This window comes from Pavona decussata, unplaced genomic scaffold (assembly GCF_977016875.1).
Source record: "Pavona decussata unplaced genomic scaffold, jaPavDecu1.1 SCAFFOLD_133, whole genome shotgun sequence".
NCBI classification, from domain to species: Eukaryota; Metazoa; Cnidaria; class Anthozoa; order Scleractinia; family Agariciidae; genus Pavona; species Pavona decussata.
Window position 1 is genome coordinate 3,781,176 of NW_028145546.1, and position 20,757 is coordinate 3,801,932.

The 20,757-nt window shown below is 38.0% G+C and overlaps 2 protein-coding genes across 6 annotated transcripts in view; both read right to left on the minus strand.

Moving 5' to 3' along the window:
• Nucleotides 1–1,776: 1,776 nt before the first annotated feature.
• Nucleotides 1,777–11,548, minus strand: LOC146468307 (uncharacterized). The gene is made up of 11 exons (XM_085125103.1): nucleotides 11,391–11,548; nucleotides 10,054–10,195; nucleotides 9,485–9,598; nucleotides 7,976–8,030; nucleotides 7,363–7,483; nucleotides 6,501–6,589; nucleotides 5,288–5,479; nucleotides 5,031–5,123; nucleotides 4,248–4,320; nucleotides 2,388–2,502; nucleotides 1,777–2,262 (listed from the first exon to the last, which is right to left on the minus strand). Exons 1-11 carry the CDS (start codon nucleotides 11,454–11,456, stop codon nucleotides 1,871–1,873), a joined length of 1,452 nt encoding a protein of 483 aa, XP_084981229.1. The 5' UTR covers nucleotides 11,457–11,548; the 3' UTR covers nucleotides 1,777–1,870.
• Nucleotides 11,549–12,808: 1,260 nt separating this feature from the next.
• The window catches only part of LOC146468308 (uncharacterized), a 46,427-nt gene continuing 38,478 nt past the window's right edge, over nucleotides 12,809–20,757 (minus strand). For 3 of the 5 annotated variants that reach the window (XM_085125099.1, XM_085125098.1, XM_085125100.1), the window contains 7 exons: nucleotides 19,648–19,804; nucleotides 18,681–18,785; nucleotides 17,601–17,662; nucleotides 17,261–17,324; nucleotides 15,996–16,215; nucleotides 15,142–15,288; nucleotides 14,044–14,466 (listed from right to left, as the gene is read on the minus strand). In XM_085125099.1, the coding sequence (XP_084981225.1) occupies nucleotides 14,256–14,466; nucleotides 15,142–15,288; nucleotides 15,996–16,215; nucleotides 17,261–17,324; nucleotides 17,601–17,662; nucleotides 18,681–18,785; nucleotides 19,648–19,786 (948 nt within the window). In that variant the 5' untranslated portion in view covers nucleotides 19,787–19,804 and the 3' untranslated portion in view covers nucleotides 14,044–14,255. Of the gene's footprint in view, nucleotides 13,750–14,043; nucleotides 14,467–15,141; nucleotides 15,289–15,995; nucleotides 16,216–17,260; nucleotides 17,325–17,600; nucleotides 17,663–18,680; nucleotides 18,786–19,647; nucleotides 19,805–20,065; nucleotides 20,524–20,757 lie in introns of those variants that run through there. The other 2 variants (XR_014867605.1, XM_085125097.1) reach the window with 2 other exon arrangements.

The following is a 20,757-nucleotide window of genomic DNA, read 5'->3' on the forward strand; positions in this document are numbered from 1 at the left end:
ACAAGATTCCAAGGTAACCCTGCAAGAAACTAAGAATTTTACCTCGCTAAGAGGAGGTAAACTTTATTTAAATTGATTCTCCAGCGAGATCAAGCGCAAATAAAAGGTTTTAAAAATTTGGATTTTCACTAGACGTGATCATTTGCTCACTTGCACGCATCGCTGATTTAATTGTCAGGTGTGGCAATTTCAGATCTTTCATAAAAAAAAAATACGGCTTCGTCTAAACAATGCGCATTTTTTAGATAGTCTATCTTGAAAATCAACTTTTATAAAGTTTACCATCCGTCAGCGGATAAAACTGTCAATTTCTTCGTTCTGTTGCCTTGAAATGTTTTCAGGATTCAAATTAATTTCAACGGCTTTTTTTTGATTGACGTCCACCAAAACGCAATTTTATCGGAGTCTTTTGAAGGCGATAGGTCGCGTGTTATTGGTAACCGCTGTAAAGAAGTGCTTGTTATCTGTATTTTTGCTCGGTTATTTTGAATTTTCATTTCACACATTTTGTTTCAATATTTATTCTTCACACTTGTGAACAAAACACATAAATAATTCACGAAAGGACAGGGTCTATGAATTTCACATATTTTACCTAGCAATTCGCTTAGTTTTCAATATTTATTCTTTACACTTGTGAACTAAAGAAAAATAGACCATTGATGGAAAGGAGAGGCTGAATGCCGGTATTGTATGAATGCCGCCATTTTTGGTGCGCATTACCTGTTTTTTGTCATTTAAACAAGTAACCGCGAGAGGTTTTTTACCCATGACCTTGCTTCTGTCTACCTATTAACTGATCAAAAGCGTCACTAAGTGTTTAATACAACCATATCTCGTTTTAAGAACAGACAAACACCCTTCCATTTATTTCTGTCCCTGCCCCAAGGGAGTTATGTCAAACAATAAAAGTACGAGCAATGTTCAGACTCACAGTTGTGTTATTTTCTATTTAGTGTTCTTGGGTTTATTAATAGTTCGTGTTAGGAAACGATACAATCAGTATTTTATTTATGGTGAATATTCTAAGAAATCGGATTAAAATATTTAAAAGTTCGATGGTTCTACCTTCTATTTATGTCTTTAGTACAAGTAGTATTAATTTACACGTAACGCTGATCAAACGTTGTTTTCTCCTAGTATAAATTTGGTACGAACAGGTGCTCTGTTTCGGACTGTTTCTCAGAAAACTAATAATTTAATCAAGCATTTTTCAAACTTTGTTTTCCCCAAAATGACTTGTTACAACAACAACAACAACAATTTATTTTCTAAACTCGGATTACATAAGGGGCTTGTCCCGCAAATAGCCACAAAGCTAGTCGAGGCAGGACAAGACGAGCACGAGAACATAATGGAAAAAAAATACAGTAAGTTACAAACACGCTGGAAAACAGAAAAAAAAAAAAACAATTTTACATAATAACGCAGATTTAGATAAGGCTATGCATCAAAATTAAAGTAAATTATATGTAATTTTTATTATCATTCATATTACATAGAAAAGAGATGAAAAGGGAAGAGGAGAATCAGGTTATACTGGCAAAGAGAAGGATATGTTTGCATTAAGACGTGTATTTTTAATTAAGGTGCTGAACCTTGTAAACGTGTTCTCTGTAATTTATGAAAATAGGCGTGGGTTTGTAGTACTGCCATTCTTAATTCTTAGAAAGTCGTTGTTTTGTAATCACCACGTTCGATTGCGCTTGTAACTTTCAACTTAATATATTACATACAACACTAAAGAGCCAGTGGAATATTATATTTTTAAGAAAGAAAGAAAGAAAGAAAGAAATATTGCTAGATCTTGCTGATTTCATTCCCCTGTCAGTAAAGACCAGAAGACCATTTAATTGTAATGGTAAACAGCTCACCAATCATCTTGCCATGACTGCGCGCCGTGCTTAACAATGTCCCTATTTTCCCGCCGAGACCGAGTCACCGCGGACGCTTCACCCCGCTTCCTTCTGCGCATGTCTCTTTGTTTCTTATCCAAACTCTTTTTCACTCTAGTTCTTATCTCTCGCGCGTCCATAGATGACGTTGCTGTAGAACTTGATTGACTACTGACGTCATCGCTTAAGCTATTCCTGGTCACGTGACTTTTGGTATCGCGATACGGCCTGTACATCTTATTTTGATTACGTAATTCTTCTAGTTCACAGTCCTTTTGTTGCTCTTCTGTGTCGTCTTCGCATGACTCCAGGTCACCAAGAATATTTTGTTGTTCACCGGGAGAGTCGCGTCCCTCCTCAAGATTATCTTGGGACAAAAAATATTAAAGTTCTTTTGAATGTTTACATAATTTGATCCCAATACACTTGTGTACTTATAATGATTTGAGTTGTAACTAACAACTGTTTGCTCTCAAAAAGCATGTGATGTACCTTCTGTGTTGTCATCTTCGCTGTCTTCCTGCTCCAGTTCCTGAGCCTGCGATGTGTCTTCATTGTCTTTAGAATCGTTGTCGTTGTCCATGGACGCCTTCAGGTCAGCGGAGGCCTACCAAAGACAGTTAATAAACCCAATTACTTTTTAATTTCATCAAGTTTACTAAATCGATTAGTAACAATTGCACAAACTTGGCCGGCGCCAGGAAAATTTCGCAATACAGTCAACTCTCGCCTTGTGGACACCCCGATAATACGCACTGCAACTAAATCCCCGGCAAAAATAAATTACAGTCGTTTGACTGAAATAAATTCGTGCTGTTACGGACTCTCGCTACAAAGTGAACTCCCTTTATTGCGGACACCCTCGGGACCGCGAGTTAGTGTCCTTAGACGCGTGAGACTCTGGACGGCGTGCGGATGCGTCACTGGAACGCACGGTTGCCAGTCGTTATAGTACATTTTCATGTTGACACATAACGTAATACCATGAAGTTCCGATAGTAACGACCCTCGTTACTTTCGGAATTAGCAGTCTTTGCAGCTTTGGGTCTCGTTACTTACGGGGGGTCATTATTTTCGGGGAACAAAAACCATGAAACAAAGCTACCGCTAGTTCTTTTTTTCCGAAATGAAAAATAATGTGATGCGCATGCAGAGCTCAAACAGCAGACGGTATCCGGTCACCTCGCCACCAGGGAGTCTCGCCACCAACCAACTCGCCACCACGAAACCACCTCACCACCAGCCAACTCAATTAAGAAGACTTGAGTTTATTTTTTTGGATTTTGGCCTAATTGGAGTTAATTAGCTTCCATTTTGTCGATAAATCTTGTGTTATTTAAGCCGAACACTTTGCAAAAGTTCTTCGATTTTCTCAGAGTGAAGCTTTTAGAGTCCGAGCTTAAAACTTGGCATGGTGAATGTAGTAAAATCATCGAAAACTGAGGAACCAGGAACACTTTTGTGCCGTTAAATATTACCTATATCTCGCCGCTATTTTTAGCGCTCTACAAAGGTGGTTTTTAAGTGCCCGCTAGAATCACAAAATGAATAGATTTGAAAATGAATAATAGTGGACAATAAACAAGAATAGTTGTTCATAGTTTGTGTAAAGTTTGACTTCAACTGAAGTTATTTTAAGCATTTGACAGTGCTTCGTTCGCGCAGCTTATTTTGAACCTTCAGTTGGCCGAAAAACCGCACTTTGACCGCATTTTCAAATTTTTGCGAATCTTTCAAAATTAAAACGTCGCTGGAACTTTTAAATATGATTTTTGAAAATAGTTCACCGAAGGGTATTTTTGGACCGAATATGAGCGATTCGCCAAATTGGTCGTTGACGGCGAATTCTCGATCCTTTATACAGGCAGCCGCTTAAGTGGATCGTTGGTGGCGAGTTGGCTGGTGGCGAGGTGGTTTCGTGGGAGTTGGCTGGTGGCGAGGTGGTTTCGTGATGGCGAGTTGGTTGGTGACGAGACTCCCTGGTGGCGAGGTGACCGTAATTCCACCAGACAGACCATTATTCTAACGCACGAGTGCCAGACGAGGTTGGGGCTTGCACCTCCAGGCGCAACGAGCAAGATTGAACCACTCGATGTTGCATTCAATGCCGAATTTAAGAAGAGTCACTTTCGGAACTTTACGGTATACATGTGTGAGCTCAATTTCTCCCCACACGAACATGCACAAAAGCAGCTAAGACAAATTTTCAGCTGAATTCAGAACGAGAAAATAACACTCAATAAAAAATCACATTGCTATACTTATCATTGTAGCGAAATGACTATATGGTAAGACGATTTTGTAACGAAACGACCAGATAAAAACCGTACATCTGTGTCGTATGGTCCATACCTCATCAAATGAGTCAGACATGTCACGTGTGAAACCGCTAGCTGCCACTTCAACGTCCAGGTTGTGAAGACGCCTGTTTGGAGCAAAGAATGCCAAAGCTATTGAGCTAAATACATTAATGCTGAGGCACTCAAAACTTAATACAGAGGATGTTTGTCATTAGCACAAACCAAATCAGAGAAGAATGTGTATTGCTTGGTCTGATTGGCTGCTCTATTCACCTCCCAGCGTTGCCCTGAGTTACGAGCGCAGGTTTTCCCGCCAAATTGACACTGGTTTGAAACATCTCCCCCCCCCTCCCCCCTATCCACCTGCACTTGGAGTTGGGTAGTGTTAACTGTCCGTGGGCTACAAATTGCCTCGAAAACAGAGCACAGCTGTTCAAAACACATGGAATTAAAGCGGATAAATTTATGTTTGGTCATGCGATGTGCATTGAGAACCACAATCATGATTAATTGTCCTACGCTTTGCATCTGCATGCAGAGTAAATAAGACTAAGTGAAGCTGCCAAACCCAGTAGCTATTCCCACTTCTATCACATTTCTCTCATTTCTATCACATTTCCTTTCCTTTCCTTAATACCACAAAAACAACAGCAACAACAGAAACCGATTACAAAATTGAATTGAATAATGACCTAGTTACTAGTTTCAAGCAAGGGTTTAGTAATCAACAGGAGCCCATCGCCCAAGGTATTAAATTTTTCTCCTGTAATTTTTCTCCTGTAAATCAATTGATTAAACTCATTTTTTTCTCTAACAGGTACTCTATTTAACTCACTTCACATCAGCAAACTTTGGATAGAGTTCACTTTCATAAGAAAATCGCCGAAGAAAGAAGTCCCTAATGCACTGCACATCTCTGTCAAAATACCTTGAATAAAAACAGAAACAAAAAGTCTACTTGCAAACACTGAATATGAATCACTTTTTCATGCATACTTGTAATTAACTAGATTCCTACTAAGATGTTCAACAGCAAGTTGCAAAACACTAATTAATTTGAATCAATGTCAGTGAAACAGTAAACAGACTCACCACTGTGCATTTGGATGAGAAATTGACACCATTTGTGGAAAATCAATAACTGTCACTTTATCATTTTCATTGATTATCAAGTTGAATTCATTGAAATCACAGTGAATCAGTCCATAGCTGCCAAGCCGTACAATTAACTCCATCAAGTCACTGTATAATGCTGATGGATCACTCACATCATGGACTTGACACCTTGGGAAAATAAAACCAGACCAGTTGTAAAATATCATACATGTACATGCATTACTGTTCATACATTGCACTACTTGAAGTGAATGCAACCTTAAGGTAAAGTCACACAAGAGCCACAGGTGACCCACACAAGACAGAGCCACAGGTAACTCACATGGCTAGAGCTTAACCTTCTTTCTGTCCAGTATAAAGCAAGTAGGAGTACATACATTTAACAAATCGACGGCAGTTTTCTATGGTCTATACTCTTATAGACCATAAAATGACGTCAAAAAATGTTCAAAACTCAAGTGGAACCACGAGCCGCAGGCGAGTGGTTTCACTGCCAAGTTTTGGACATTTCATGGCGTCATTTTATGGTCTATAAGAGTATAGACCATAGAAAACAGCCGTCGATTTGTTTTTTACAATAACATGGAAAAAGTACAAGCGGAATTGGCTATTTTTTTCGTTGAGAAAGTGCGCGCGTTACATCTGACGTCATTTTTATTGTCTGTACTCTTATAGACAATAGCTACGAGCCAATCAGCGCGCAGGAATTTGGACAATTATTGTAAAAAGTAAGCTATTCCCAGAAATTTAACAACAGTTTTCTATGGTCAATACTCTTATAGACCATAAACTAAATGACATCGTAACTCAAGTGGAACCACAAGCCACAGACGTGTTTCACCGCCAAGAGAGTGTGCTCGTTACATCTGACATCATTTTTATTGTAATCTTTTTGACAATAGCTATGAGCCAATCAGTGCTAGGGAATTTGAGCAGTTATTGTAAAAAGATAGTGTTTTCTTTAAACCCATGCTCAACATGATTTTTTTACATCCAGTTAATTTATGCCCAAAAGGTCCCAGTGTAAGCAAGAAATTTCTACAACACAATGTACTCCATTACACAGCTTGTTATAAAAAAAACAATACTTATTTTACCAATTGTAAAATTAAAAAAATGAGACATCCTGTAGACTTTAAAAAGGAATTGAAGCATCAGCATAAGTTAAATTTCTTGAATAACAACTTACAGTGGATGTCCGTCAACAAGTTCCATCACCACAGCATGTCGATTAAAGTCTACTGGCCGTGGGACTGGATAGCCATTATCATGCAGAGCCTAGAAACAACACAACACAAATGGGCCTGGCTTTTAAATTTAATTCAATTATTCATGTAAATTCCAAAAGTTAAGAGTTTCTAAACTTTGATCAGGTATTAGCCAGGCAGAGGCCATAGCTGAAAGAGCATAATCACTTAGAGAAATTATTCTAGTCTAAATTATCTTACTCCCAACTGTCAACTACAAATTACTGTACATACAATAAAAGTTATGGGGTTCCTAATCTATCTCAGAAACAATATTTTCTTGGACTCTTCAACTTGAGCAGATTTCACAGGTTTCCAAATCAGCCAGAGTAGCATAATATATTTTAAAATTCATATACACTGTACATGCTATATTCCCACACAAAGAAAGACGTAATGTATCATTTCAGTTATTGGATGGACGTGCATGCACAAATTTTCAGGTATCTCCTTGAACAACAACATTCTCATTAAATCTCTCCCTGGAAATTGTCCAGACTTTCCCAGTTTGCACTTGGACTAAGAAAAAGCCACCTTTAAGCCAAAAATAATTTATTTTTCTGCATGCATGTAGGTATCTTCATTTCGATTTTTTTTATTTTCTTTTTAAACATGTTTCCTTTCTTTGTATTTCAACCTAGGGTTACACATACTAGTGTTGAAAACATTGTGTACAAAAAGTCAGCAACCTACTTATTTCCCATTGCAACAGTACTGTATATACATTGAGTATTCAACATTTCTGTTATATATTTTATATATGTTGAGTGAATTATTCAGTTACAAAAATTAAGCAGAACAAACCTTCATGTAGGCATATTCTTTCACAGCTGCCAAACGTGAAAGGTAAAGCCAGGAAACACTTTTACGATGTTTTAGGTAATCTCGCTTTTCTTTGAGCTTGCGAAAAGAAGTTCGCCCAAGCCTAGCAAGGGAACAAACTAATATTGATTACACACCTATAACACTTGTAACAAAATGATTTCAGCAATAATTAAAAAAAATAGAACTACAACATGACATGTACAAATTTAATAAAAATATTTTCCGTAATGAGAATCATGTTGTTTTCCAACAAGACACTCCAATCTCAATAACACAAACCCCAAAAGTTATCACTAAACTTACAATTAAAGATTTTTTCCTACAAGAAAACACTCTAATTAAGTAAACAAACTTTAATGGTACAGAAACCTTTTCCTGCAGACAGATGCAAAAACTAAAATAATGGTAACCACTTTGAAAAACATCTTGCGAACTTAACAAATAAGTATAGACAGGAAACAGAAAAGTATGGAAATATTTTGGTTCTTATTACAAGAACCAAAAATTACATGTTGTTATATCTTAAGTTTGCAGGATGTTTAATTCAAAGTTATGAAATTATCATTTTTTATATGATTTAAATGGTACAGACCTGTGCAGTTTAAGGGCATGTTGATTTTCTTCCTCATCAGCAATAATATAAATATCTATGGATGTTAAGGAAAAAAAACAGGAATTTTAAATAGAGTATTGATGTTACAGTAATTTAAAATTATTAAGGATGATAAAATGCAACCTTGACAAATTTTGAGGACTGCAGCAATAATGCCACTGCATGATACAGACAAACTGCAGTATTGAGCTGCATTGTGGGATAAAAAAATCATTCTATAACTTAAAAGGTGGTCCGTGTTTTGAGGAAAGGTCACATGGGATTTAAGGATGTTATGTACAAGTTTTAGGATGTACAACTTCAAACCTCCTAGTACCAAGGTATTTTGTGCAGTTTATGACTACACAGGAAAAGCAAATCTTAGCAAGGGCTATTGGATTCCAGAAAGAAAATTGGTGGTACATGTAGCCACAGATTTTTCGGAGATAATGGCCAACAATAATATTATTCTTAAAAGCTGGACAATGTAGAACAGTGTAAGGCATTTTCTTTCCAAATTGAAGCTTGATAAATAATTAATTATTATCCCTTTAAAAATGTGTAACAAGCCCTAATTTTCTTTAATTTTGAATTCCACTGGTCCTTTAAAGTCTGCTTTTCCCACATCGTCACAAGCAACATAAAAGTACAGTTATGTTTACTTAGTGGGCACTGTTGTTAAGAAACCTGGGTACAAGTTGCTCAGAATGTGTGCGCAGTAGCAGAAGGAGGAGCCATCCGTAAAACCAAATGTTGCTAACACTCACTTTGACCCTAGTCAGCAAGGAAGGATCCACCTCCATACAAAATATCAATGTCAGTAACACTTGGAACTTTCATTTTAATGGCTACGGAAACAGTGCTGTACTTGGAATTATTATTCCACTATTATGTCATTTCACCAAATAAGGTCAAGAGAACGCGCAAAATATGAGACCGTAATACACTGTAGTGTCCCGGTTTGACCGGTTTACAACAAAGCGAATACGGACGGAAAAGGCAGAAAAAAGGAGCAACAATGGCCGGACTGGACTAAGAATAGTTTTTGAAACGATGCAAGCTCGAAAACAAGTTTTTAGCATGCCAATCACTTGTCATTTATCTTTTCATTTTATCCAATCAAATTAAAGACATTTAACTAGCTTTCTGTGTTGTTTACGTGATTCGTAGGCGCCATATACCGATGGACAGTTTATGCCGGGTGTATTTCAAAACGTTACCAAAACAGAGAAGCCAAAATAACAAAATCTTTTTGTTGTGGAATAATAAATCTCTTATTCGATGGTTTTACATATAATACTCGCGGACATTTTGCTCATTGCTCGTATTTTTCCTCACCCCTTCGGGGCTCGAAAAAATACTACGCAACTCGCAAAATATCCGCGCGTATTATATGTAAAACCATCGAATAAGATATATTTAATGGGAATAACCAGAATATTAAAGGTCACAAGGAATAATATCAAAGCTGAGGTTTACATGTCATTTGTGGACCAATAATATACTAACCAGACTCCTTGCCAACACCGATCTGATTTCCAACTGACTGAACACTCCCTCTTGTTGTCAACGCCTTCAGTGCAAGATAATCATACCCACTGAATGTTAGTCTGTATCCTTCAACTGCAACAATTCAACAACACAAATCAATAAAAATATTCTGGTACCTTATTATTAATAATACAAGTTACCATTATTATATTATTATTGAATCATTGTAACTTTTAGATTTACTATAATTTTTACGTATCATCATCATCATCATCATCATCAATTCTCCGCACGCCAGTAGGCACATAAAGCCAACACATTCTCTGACCAACACTCTCTGCTCTGTGCCGCCGCTTTGGCTACATTCCAACTCTTCTACGTATAATGTTGTAAATTAATTATTGTTGTCACTGAAAAGCCCTTTTCAGGGAGTGTCAAGCCCTTTTCAGGGAGTGTCAAGTTTGTATTGTATTGTATTGTATTATAAATTTGTTTTTAGTGTGAAGTTTTTCAAACCCATTTGATTTTGTTCCAGATTATGGAAAAAGGAGAATCTTTTTTATGGCTTTCCATCTTATATATCTTACCTCGACCCGCCTTTTCATAGCACACTAACTTATGTTTGGTGAGCTCACGGAGGATTTTGTGAGATCCACCATGTTTGAGATCAGCTATAGAAGCTACAAGGGATGTGGGTACCAGTTCATGATTTTTCATTCCCATTTCCACCTGAAAAAAAAAACATGAGTAATCAATTATTAAGTAAGTAGGCAATGCTATGCTACCCAGAAACAGGTGGCGCAACACAAGGTGAGCTGCAAAAGAAAAGTTCTCTCTGGAAACATAATTATTTTGGTACATCAGGAAGATTTGAAGCCGGATATAGGTTATACTGTCCAGGGGAGAATGTGACAAACATAAGGCATGCTGCTGAAAGCACTTACGTCGAAGGAATGCTATTTCATGTCAAAATTTACAGTTCAATAAACTATTCATACACTGACTCCCATGGAATGTCATTGAAATTTCTGAGGAGGTTGGGAGTCTAAAAACCAAAGATTTTAAAGGAAAGTATGAGGCTACAAAGGAATTTTCAGAAGATTGGAGTCCAAACCAAAAATAGTTATGTGTAAGGCTTTAGATATTTCTCTGTGCATCCCAATACAGGGTACTGGATTCTTTGTGAACCCTTAATTTACAAAGAGGGAGGTAATAGTAAATTTGATAAATGGAAGAAAGATCCTTGCAGTCAGTACATTGGGAAAAGAAAGCCTGAAACTTTTTTACAGGCTTCCTTTTCGCAACTGCTTAAGCTGCATACTAACTGCAAGGATCTTTCTTCCATTTAATCCTTGTTTTTACTCCTTCATCCACAGTTCAAAATATATGTTACATATATTCATATTAAGTAAATTTTATACTTTGTGAGATGGCAAGAGTAACATTCTTGTCGGTATAAAGCCTGAGAATTGTTTAGCCTCGCAAAGGAATTGAGTCAAGACTCTGAGACTACTTAGCAAAGATATATACACTGTAGATAGACTACAAGAACCCTAAAATCCCAAAAATTTGAAAGACCAACATGTTGAAAGCTTATTTCACACCGAAATGAAAACGATTAAATGATTTGTGTGTAGATGTAACTGAGCAGAGGCCTCCAGGAAGACCTTCCAAATTTCCAATGAATTTAAAAGCAGGATTTCGGCAACTCATGCCTCTGGGAAGTAACTGAGAAAAACCTTAGCAGGCTCACTAAGATGTGAATAATGAAAAAAATACTGCACAATCGTGTATTCAGCACTTTCAGAAGTATAGTTTGAACTCTTATTGGTTTTCTTCTACTTTGTGTTTGATCTAAGTTTCTGTTTCATGCTCATACACGTGCTGCCAGCCGATAGATTCTTTCAAGTTCTCGCCCACTTACCGCGGTCAGAACCCTGAATTCTTCAGAGGAGAGGTACCGTAGCATCGATACATTAAGCTTACCCATCGTTTTGAGTTTCAAGACATGTATATATCTCTATATATCTGAATTTGAAAGTGAAGAACTCACACAACTCCAATGCTCCCCCTCCAATGTATGGAAAATAATATTTTGGGCCCGCTGTACACTCAACTGACCACTATTGCACAATCTCTTCCTCTCGTTCCCAGGTTCATCTCCGCCTTCTGCATGACCAAACTTCTGGATATAGTATCCCTGATAGTATCAATCCGCTCGATAAAGTTGCCCTTTTCTTATCGAGATCAAATGACTGCATCTTGGATTTTTGGGATGTTCATATCCTTATTAATGTTTTAATGAAGTGGGGTTTGGGATTGATGGATTTTGGAGAAATTGAGAGTAGTTTGAATGATTACAAATTTAAATTAAAATTTGAAGTAGTAAACAAGTCATTTTTATTAATTTCTGTTGGTCTGTACTCTAGGCGTTACTTTCAGGCTGAGCGTTAATAACTAGTGGAACCATTCGAATTCCTCGCTAACTCGAGCAAAGTCCGCCGAATTCCCCTAGATTTGACCCCATTTTTTTCAATCATTTACTATCAGCTAACTCGAACTAATTTTACTTTCCTTTTGCTCAAATTTACCCCGAAAGCTCGAACTCTTTTGTAAAAACATCGGTCGGTAAACCTCAAAAGGTCTCAAGTATGGAAACTTCCTCCTTTGTTTTGTTGAAATTTTAGGCCAAAATTCCCAAACTAAACGTTCCTATCAAAAGGCTACAGTATTAAAAAGACTTACGGCCTCCACAGACGCGGAGGCAAACTGTTATCGACCATTTTTAGTTGTCGATAACAAAAAGTTATCGATGACAAAACATTTCGTGTGTGAATCAAGTAGAAATGGTGATAAAGTCGTCGACAACTAAAGTAGTTTTCCTTTTGAAAAGGAAACTGAACTACTTTAGTTATCGATAACAAACGCGGCAGTTTTGTTATCGACAATTCACTTTCCCCTGTCTGTGAGTAAGTCATCGATTATTAAGTCTACTTTTGCAGCGACGTAAACGATTGTTAAAGTCAGCCCGCCATTTTCTGCACGATCATGTACACCCGCGCATTACAAGCAATTATTCATGGGCTCCCTCAACTAAATTTTTTGTTTGAGTTAGCGCGTGTAGTGTATTTGGTCGTATTTCGGAGAAGCCTGTTTAATAGTTGGACACCACAAACAATCTTCTGACAACGTGTGGTGGTGGAAATAACATCAGATTTCATAAAAAAAATTTCACTGCAATTTCGCTCTTGAGATGGAGTGAGGCTTGATACCAACACAGAGGGCCTCCAGAGAGCGTTTGATTTAGGGGTGGGGGGGATACACAAAGTTTTCTTAACATAATAGTGGGCCGTTCAAATTTATTAAATATCATCGACGAGGCTGAAATAGTTTGAATCCTCGACTGTGAATTATTTACACTGAAGAAAATTACATCTATTGTTCAAATAAACAGCCTATAAAACAAACCCATTACCCAAATAAATCAATTTTTCTGTAACCGTTCTGAAACACCACAAAATTTGAAGGGTTGAAAATATATTACTTATAAAATAAAAACTCTTTTCTCCTTGTCTTTTGTTTTTCACGAAAAGAAAACAAATTAACAACTTCCAAAGGAAGTATGAAAACTCGAAGAGAATAAGAAATCTTGAAAATCAGTTTCATTTTTACGTAGGGACAAGCACAAGCACAAAAGTAAAAGAAAGATGAACGAACGCAAGCATTTCTGAAGCACAAGTAGAGCGAAACTTGAATATCTGCAGAGGTTGTGCCAGTGCTTGCTTGCTTCAAGACCATTTCACTGGAAAACGATTTGCTTAAACATTTCTTTATAAAAACAAACGGAACTGTCTGAATTTCCGAAAACCTAGAGGACAGTTGAAAAATTAAAGTTTGTCAACAATCGCTGGTTGGGTAAAAAAAATTTTTTTTCCGCATTTAAATCCAAGCGATTGATCTTTAACAATTAGATCATGAGCTCGAGATTTCTATCGCGTGATAGTTGATGAGGGCGAAGCCCGAATCAACTATCACGCATAGAAATCGAGAGCGAATAATCTAATTGTTTTAGTATAAATCTACTAGTCGTTCAAAACTAAACAAGTAAATTATCTATTTCCTCATCGCAGGCACTTCGAAAACGCGAACAAGCGGGCGCCATTTTGTTGAAAATCGCTCCTCACTATCTATCACAGAATAGATAGCGAGTAGCGTAGCCAATCAGAGAACGGCATTCGTGATAGAACACTAGTAGATTTATACTAATATAAATTAGTATAAATCTACTACTGTTCTATCACGAATGCCGTTCTCTGATTGGCTACGCTACTCGCTATCTATTCTGTGATAGATAGTGAGTAGCGGTTTTCAACAAAATGGCGGCCGCTTCGTCGCGTTTTCGAAGTGTCTGCGATGACGATATAATTAATTTACTTGTTTAGTTTTGAACGACTAGTAGATTTATACTAAAACAATTAGATTATTCGCTCTCGATTTCTATGCATGATAGCTGATTCGGGCTGCGCCCTCATCAGCTATCACGCGATAGAAATCTCGAGCTCATAATCTAATTGTTAAATAGAAAGTACTCGATGTCTCTTGTGCTTGCCTGGGTAACAAGCGTTTTTGTAGGTGAGCTGATCGATTTTTTGGCGTCCATCTAACTTTGTTCAACAACACCAGCAGAGACGCTTGCTACTCAAGCTTAAGGCTCCAATATTGATTTTGTTATTATTGCGCAAAAAGATAAGAATTATCAGTTAAACCATTGAGCATGTCCAGCAATCAATCACTGATAATGAGTCGACATTATGCCTTTCCTCTCTGACACCCAATCAGGAGCTATAATAAAATAACCTCGATCCCGCGCGTTGGTGTTGGTAAAGAAGGAGTTGTCGTGCACGTAGTCGTAATCTTCGTGCATTGGATTGTGGGAAGGATCCATCCGGGGCCTCAACAAGTGGCTGAGGGTAGCTTCGCCTAGTCCTTGTGAGCCGTACCTGAAATCAGATTGAGATTGCGTCAGTCCGAACTCATGGTTTGCTATACTCTGTTTATGTCACCTGTGTTTTGTGCTTTTATAACATCTGTATCGGTATTGGAATTATAGCCTGTTTAGTGGACCTTTCGAAAAAATTATGCGACCCAAGTGGAGAGCTCAGTTTACGACTGCACCAGTTGACTGATGGTACTGATCGCAATATTTTCATATTCACCAACGGTACACAAATTTCACGCTCGGGTGATGCGCCGACTTCCAATTAATTGGTTCATAAGTAATAAAATTGAATCTACGCTTGCGTCTTTGTTTGCACATAACCATGCGAAACCGAAAAAAATATAACCTTAAATGTATTACGGCAAATAACGATACGGCCCCTATTACTATGTTTGTTGTGTTAAATGGAGGCACTTTGAGATTGTAAGAAAAACTCTTGTAAGCCTGACGATCATCAAATATGCTGATACCATTTCCTCGTGTGCTGGGAGCGAAAGACCAGGCGTTTTTTTTCCGTCAGCACTTGTACTTTTGCTCCTAGCCTGCGTAGCTGGCGGGAAAGCGGCGTTGTTGCGAGTTACGCCGCCCATGGCGGTTCCGCCGCCAAAATTTTATGTTTGCGCCATGTACGCGCATGAGTATTGAGAGAGCAATTTCTCCGTAGTTTACAGCTTACCTGTTTAGATGTTCCAGAAGCCTTTTGACTCTCATATAATCACAGAACTCACACTTCCCTTCCGTGTGATTAAGCAGGTGATGATGATGGTGACGCTTATGCTCCGATACTTGGTTCGCTGTTTGCTCTTCTTCGTTGTCTTCTTCCCTGAGAGAATCAACGTTTGCGAGGCAAAAAAAAAGCAACAACAACAAAATAATCAGCTTTTATTTGAATGGTCATATTTTAGGGTTTTATGAACAGACTCAAAAGTCTGAACCATTTTGTATAGTATGATAAACTGCATTTCAGGGAAATGTTTCTGAAGAGATAAATGGTTACCCGCTCCAAAGAAGCAAAAGTTGCTCGGAATCACCTTACTGGTTCAAAGCTACGGTTAAAGGAACTGTGTGTAAATTTCAGGTGGAAATGTCAGCAAAATCGTAAGAGTTTGTACTTTGAAATATTCATTGCAGTTTAAGACAAGGGTGTGCTAAATTCTTTGCACGTAAATGGTTACATAGGTGAAAGCTTCTCACTGGAAACCAGAAAGTTAAGATACGAAAAGGCTAACAAAAGCACATGGACAACTGGAAAAGGTCCGGGATACGGGCAGTTTGTGTGTCCAAGGAAAAGACAAAATGGTCTTCTTGATAATATTCTTTAGTCAAGCGGAGTACCGCAAAGATCCCTGTTTCTCGTGAAACTTGCAGAGAGGGAGGTACGAATCGTCGAAACCCAAACCTTGCGAGGAATCTCGTTTCATTCACTTGGCAACACCAAATATTCAGGCTTTTTGTCGTTAGAAGACCGAGCCCGTTTGTTCGGTGTAGCCTAGGGACTGTTTTTCAGTCTTAAGGAGAAGCGATATTCACCTCATTGATCCAACAGATTTAGGACGCGGTGGCAATGATGGCCTTTCAGTCACCCTTTGCGAGCGTGCGCTCTTAGCTCGTTGTTGAAAGTACAGTTCTTTAGAAAACTGCGGCTTAGCCGGTCTCTTCTCCTCTGGTTTTGGCGCAGTGGGCCTTGCTGGTATGGGATTTGACGTGGACTTTGACAAAGAATCCATGAAGTTGTACACTACTGCCTTCTCTGAAATGTGAAACATGAAAGAAAAGTTGTGATGTTAGAATCGAGCGTTTACCGTGTAAGGCTATTGAATGGTCTTTCTGCGGGGCATTGCAAACATGCGAGCACAACACTGAGGTTTTCCTGTCATCATGATGAACAGACAGCACCATTGTCCTTTTCGCAGATTCTCGGCGACTAAGAATTAACTTATTGGCCAATTCGTTCTAATGGAATCGTGCAAATTAAATTTGGGAAATTCTTTATGTTGAAGCCCAAGTGGTCTACAGGGACAGAACTTAACCCAGTTTCAGTTGCATTATAAAGCAAGTAGGATTGTCGCTACTCCCATCGAGACGGAATGCTAGTCTGTCGCAAGGTTATGCTACAGGTGAAGAGAGATTGTAAAGTTAAGTTCCTTGTTAAAGGAAAAAACACGACAGTGCAAAGTCGAACCAGCCGTAGTAACCACTACACCACAGTGTCGCGACTCGCAGAAAAAATTCCTTAAAAAATGTCATGCACACTAATGGTGGTTGGATTAAAGCATGTACGATTTTGCTCATCAAAGCTGATTTCGGTAAGAACATCAGTTACAAGTTTTCCAGAAGTAAAATCGGGGAAGGGGGGAAATCAGTTGCAGAAAGATGTTTTGAAATTTGAAGTGAAAAGTGAAAACCTGATTATATAAATCTCTTTTTATGCTGAAAGTTGCAGGATCGTTTTAACAAATGGCAACATTGTTGCGTTAAGAGTTGTTATTGTGCAACAAAGCTCAAACAATTTTGTAGATCTGTTTTGTAGACCACAAAACAGTTTCGGTAAACGTTGTCTGCGTGCCACGATATGTCACAATTTGTCGTTAAAAGATGTCCCAAGTAACCACCACCTTAAAAATCAAATCTTTTGGAAATTGAAAGTGCTTCACATTCTCGTTCTGTTTTAAAATTAAATTGCATTTAGTAGCTGGACTAAAAGCAAATTTGACCGATGTCATGAAACTGCAAGTTTCAAACGATTTTGTTTAGCTATAAAGCATAACTAGCAAAAACGTAAAACAGCTACCCACCATATTCATTTGAAGATCTCAGCCAGTTATTTACACCAGGTAAAACAGCAGGTTTCTTTTTCGCCTGAAAGGAAAAATCATTTCACCTGAATGAAAACATAGCGTTCAAGAATAGCAATGAAAAAACTTTATTTTAAGTCCTTGAAACTTTTAGATTTACTGCAAGAGGAAAAGACCCAGGGACCGGATAGTTCGATGTGAAATCGGGACTAAAATCTTGGCCCCATCGCAGCTACATCTTCCCCTGGGTCTCGGAGGATCTGTCCCTTCTCCTTACGATCACCATCTTTTTCTGTTTTTATAACATATGAAGAACGAGCTGCTTCTCGTTTCAACTCACCTGGTTTTTTTCAGGCCTGTTATGAAGTGGAACTTTTTGTCCAGCAAGACCGTAAAGGCGATCTAAGGAAAAAAGAAAGAAAAATCAATAAAAATCGATCGATACCAAGTAGATACGCCACGAAAGTAATGCGTAATTTGCCAGTGCAATCGAAAAAAAAGTCAAATAGAAGAAAGATCCTCGCAGTTAGTACGCAACTTAAGCAGTTATGAAAAGAAAGCCTGAACTCACAATATGACCAGCTCCCAGTTGGCTTGATATCTCAGTTAAGTTGGTAGAGCAATGCACACGCATCGCAGAGGTCAGGCTTTCTTTTCGCAACTTGCTTAAGTTGCGTACTAACTGCGATGATCTTTTTTTCTATTTGATCTTTCATCCGCAGTTCAAAAATATATGTTTCATATATTTACATTCATTCGAGGAAAAAGTATCGGAACCTTTTTTTTTTTAAGGGAAGAATCAATCAAAAACAGCAGATCAGGAGACCCCCAATCATTCAACCCCATGTGATTATACCATTCATTTCCGTGCACCTCCTAACAACCTAAAGGACAAAGCTTCTTGCGCCTTTTGTGACGTCATCAATTTTTAAGCTGACCAAAGGTTTTTTGGTAATCAGTCGATTCAGTCGGATGAAGTCTTGCAAATTATGCCTAGTAAATGAGAGCGATCCGATAAATCAGGCCTGGTTTACATACACACACACCCCAAAAAAACAAGGAATTTTCCCTAGAAAATGTGTCATAAGCTTCCTTAGGCCCGGCGCTCAGTATTGTTGCCAGGTCAAACATTTTTGTATCATCGGCCACGTGTGCTCAATGGCTTAAACGCCAACACAAAGGGAAAAAATGAAAATAAACTCAGAAGGAGCTGCGCATGAAAATTAAAAAAGACACCGTTTTGGTTGTTGTTGATTTGAAAGAAACGCTTACCTTTTGTAAAAAGTACCTTAGACGATAAGTAAGTACCTTAGACGATAAGGCCTCAATTGGTTTTAGTAACGATTAGAAAATGCCATTTGTCAATTGACAATATTGGAAACTTCTTGGGGTAAATGGGTTGAGGGTGACCACTCTGTACCTCTATGTCTTTTTGTAGTTGTTGCCTCTCCACGCCAGGCCTCCTCGACAAGCTCCATCGTCGGTTGAATAAACTTTTGTAGAAGTGTCTTTTCCGAATGGGTGACTGTAAAAAGGGATATTAAAGAGCTGATTAATAAACGGTCACAAACTGTGACAAACGGCTCAGAGGCATCACTAAATTCACTAAGAGCAAACATCCGTTGTTAAGGTTTCCAGATTAAAGAAGGTAAGAAAAAAAAGCCTTTTCTTTCCTTGAGCTACGTTTTTTACAGCTTCATCATTGTAGTCGATTCTAATCTTTTTTCTTTTCGATTTTTAGTTTCAATTTTCTATTTTTCCCCCATTTGTTAAAGGTTCTTAACAGTTTCTTTGACAGTTTGGAAGATAATTACGGACAGGTTATTTACAAAAGAACCCGTTTGTGTCATCTACACAAATATACTTAAAGCAACTTTTTCTTGTAATTATTATTTGGACATTCCTTAGTCTCCCAGTAAAAAAAGCATAAACGAAACGAAAAGGTCAAAGTTTCTTGTACCCTCTTGAAACCTTCATTCGCACAAAACAGTTTTCGAAATACAAGTAAACAGCAAGATTCACCTTTCAGATTCGTAATTTGTTGAGATATTTGTAATAGTTCCTGTAGGATTAAAGTATAAAATGAATACTTTCATTGTACTACCTGTAAAGTGCTTGTGTTGTTCACAAGTGTTTGTCAGATATCTTTGCCGGGCGACTAAACTTAAAATTTTATGTTTCTTGTCTATCTTTAGCCGATGATAAAAAAAACTTAGCAGAGACACAAAGTCCAGGATTGCACGTAAGGCCTTCACGCAATGTTGGCTCATTTCCAATTCATTTGCATATTATTGGCCATGCTGATACCAAACTTCGTGCGTTGTAACGCTTCATGAATTAAATAACCGTATAAACTGCACGCTTTTTACTTTGTAGATCCATATTACCTGTAGATCGAGAATTATCAGGTGTAGCTATATCCACGTTTAATCGTAAATCACGTCGCTTGTCCGTGCTGACAGAAGACAAAGCTCTTTCGAAATCTTCTTTAAAATCAAGATAGTTGCCGGTTTGTAACTCTCTCATCGTCTTTCTGTCGGGTTTCTGAAAACGAAAGGAACACATTTTAGCTGAATACTTTTTCTACACATCTAAATATCTTGGCTATGTTTAATAAGTGAATTGCCAGACAGGTGGCAAATTAAAATGCAATGTTTAGTGTTTGAGTCACAGGGCAGAAAAAGCCATCCCAAAATCTGAATTGCGTTACTATTCCCCTCAGAAATCCAAGCCAGTTACATTTTGTAATCCAGACTTCGTTTCTGTGTTTTAAAGAAGTACAAACACAGACGAATGCCTTCAAACCTTTGGGATCGGTGGATGGTGCCGGCTTCCTTGAAATCCTCGAGACTTCTGAAGATGAAGTTGAAAGCCGGGTCGCTTGCTTGAGTAGTCGGTTGTATAAATTGACTTGCCCATCGTATGCTTCTCTGGGACCAGATTTGGAGGAAGTTGCACCCATTGTGGCATTTTGAAGAAAAATTCCCGTAAACCCTTAGCTCTAATGGGTAGACTGCTAACTATAAGAAGTAACCGTAATTACAATAATTTGGTATCTACATTAACAGTGGCTAGATTACTTAACCACAAGATCATGAGACTGAGACGTAAACTAAAGCAGTCACCATGGGGAAATTGGCGCCTCCTCTGTGATTGGTTGTCGAAAGAATGCTTAATACTCATTAACTAATTAGGTCTTTCACGGCCACGGGTCGTCGACTCCGGTTGTTAACATTTGTTGTAAATTTCACGTCGCTTTTAATGGCGGACTTTTCTGTTAAATTTGTCCAGCTTTCGTATACTATTTATTGCGTAAGGTATATACTTTGCCGTGTCCACGTAGTTTTCATTGCTGAAGTTATACGAACAAGAGACTCAGTCACGCAACAATCTGTGTAAAACATGATCAAGATCAAAGCTTGTTTATATGTATTCCTTTTACCCTTTCCTCTGGGATTCACTTCGAACAGAGACAATAAAAGTCAATTAACAACTTT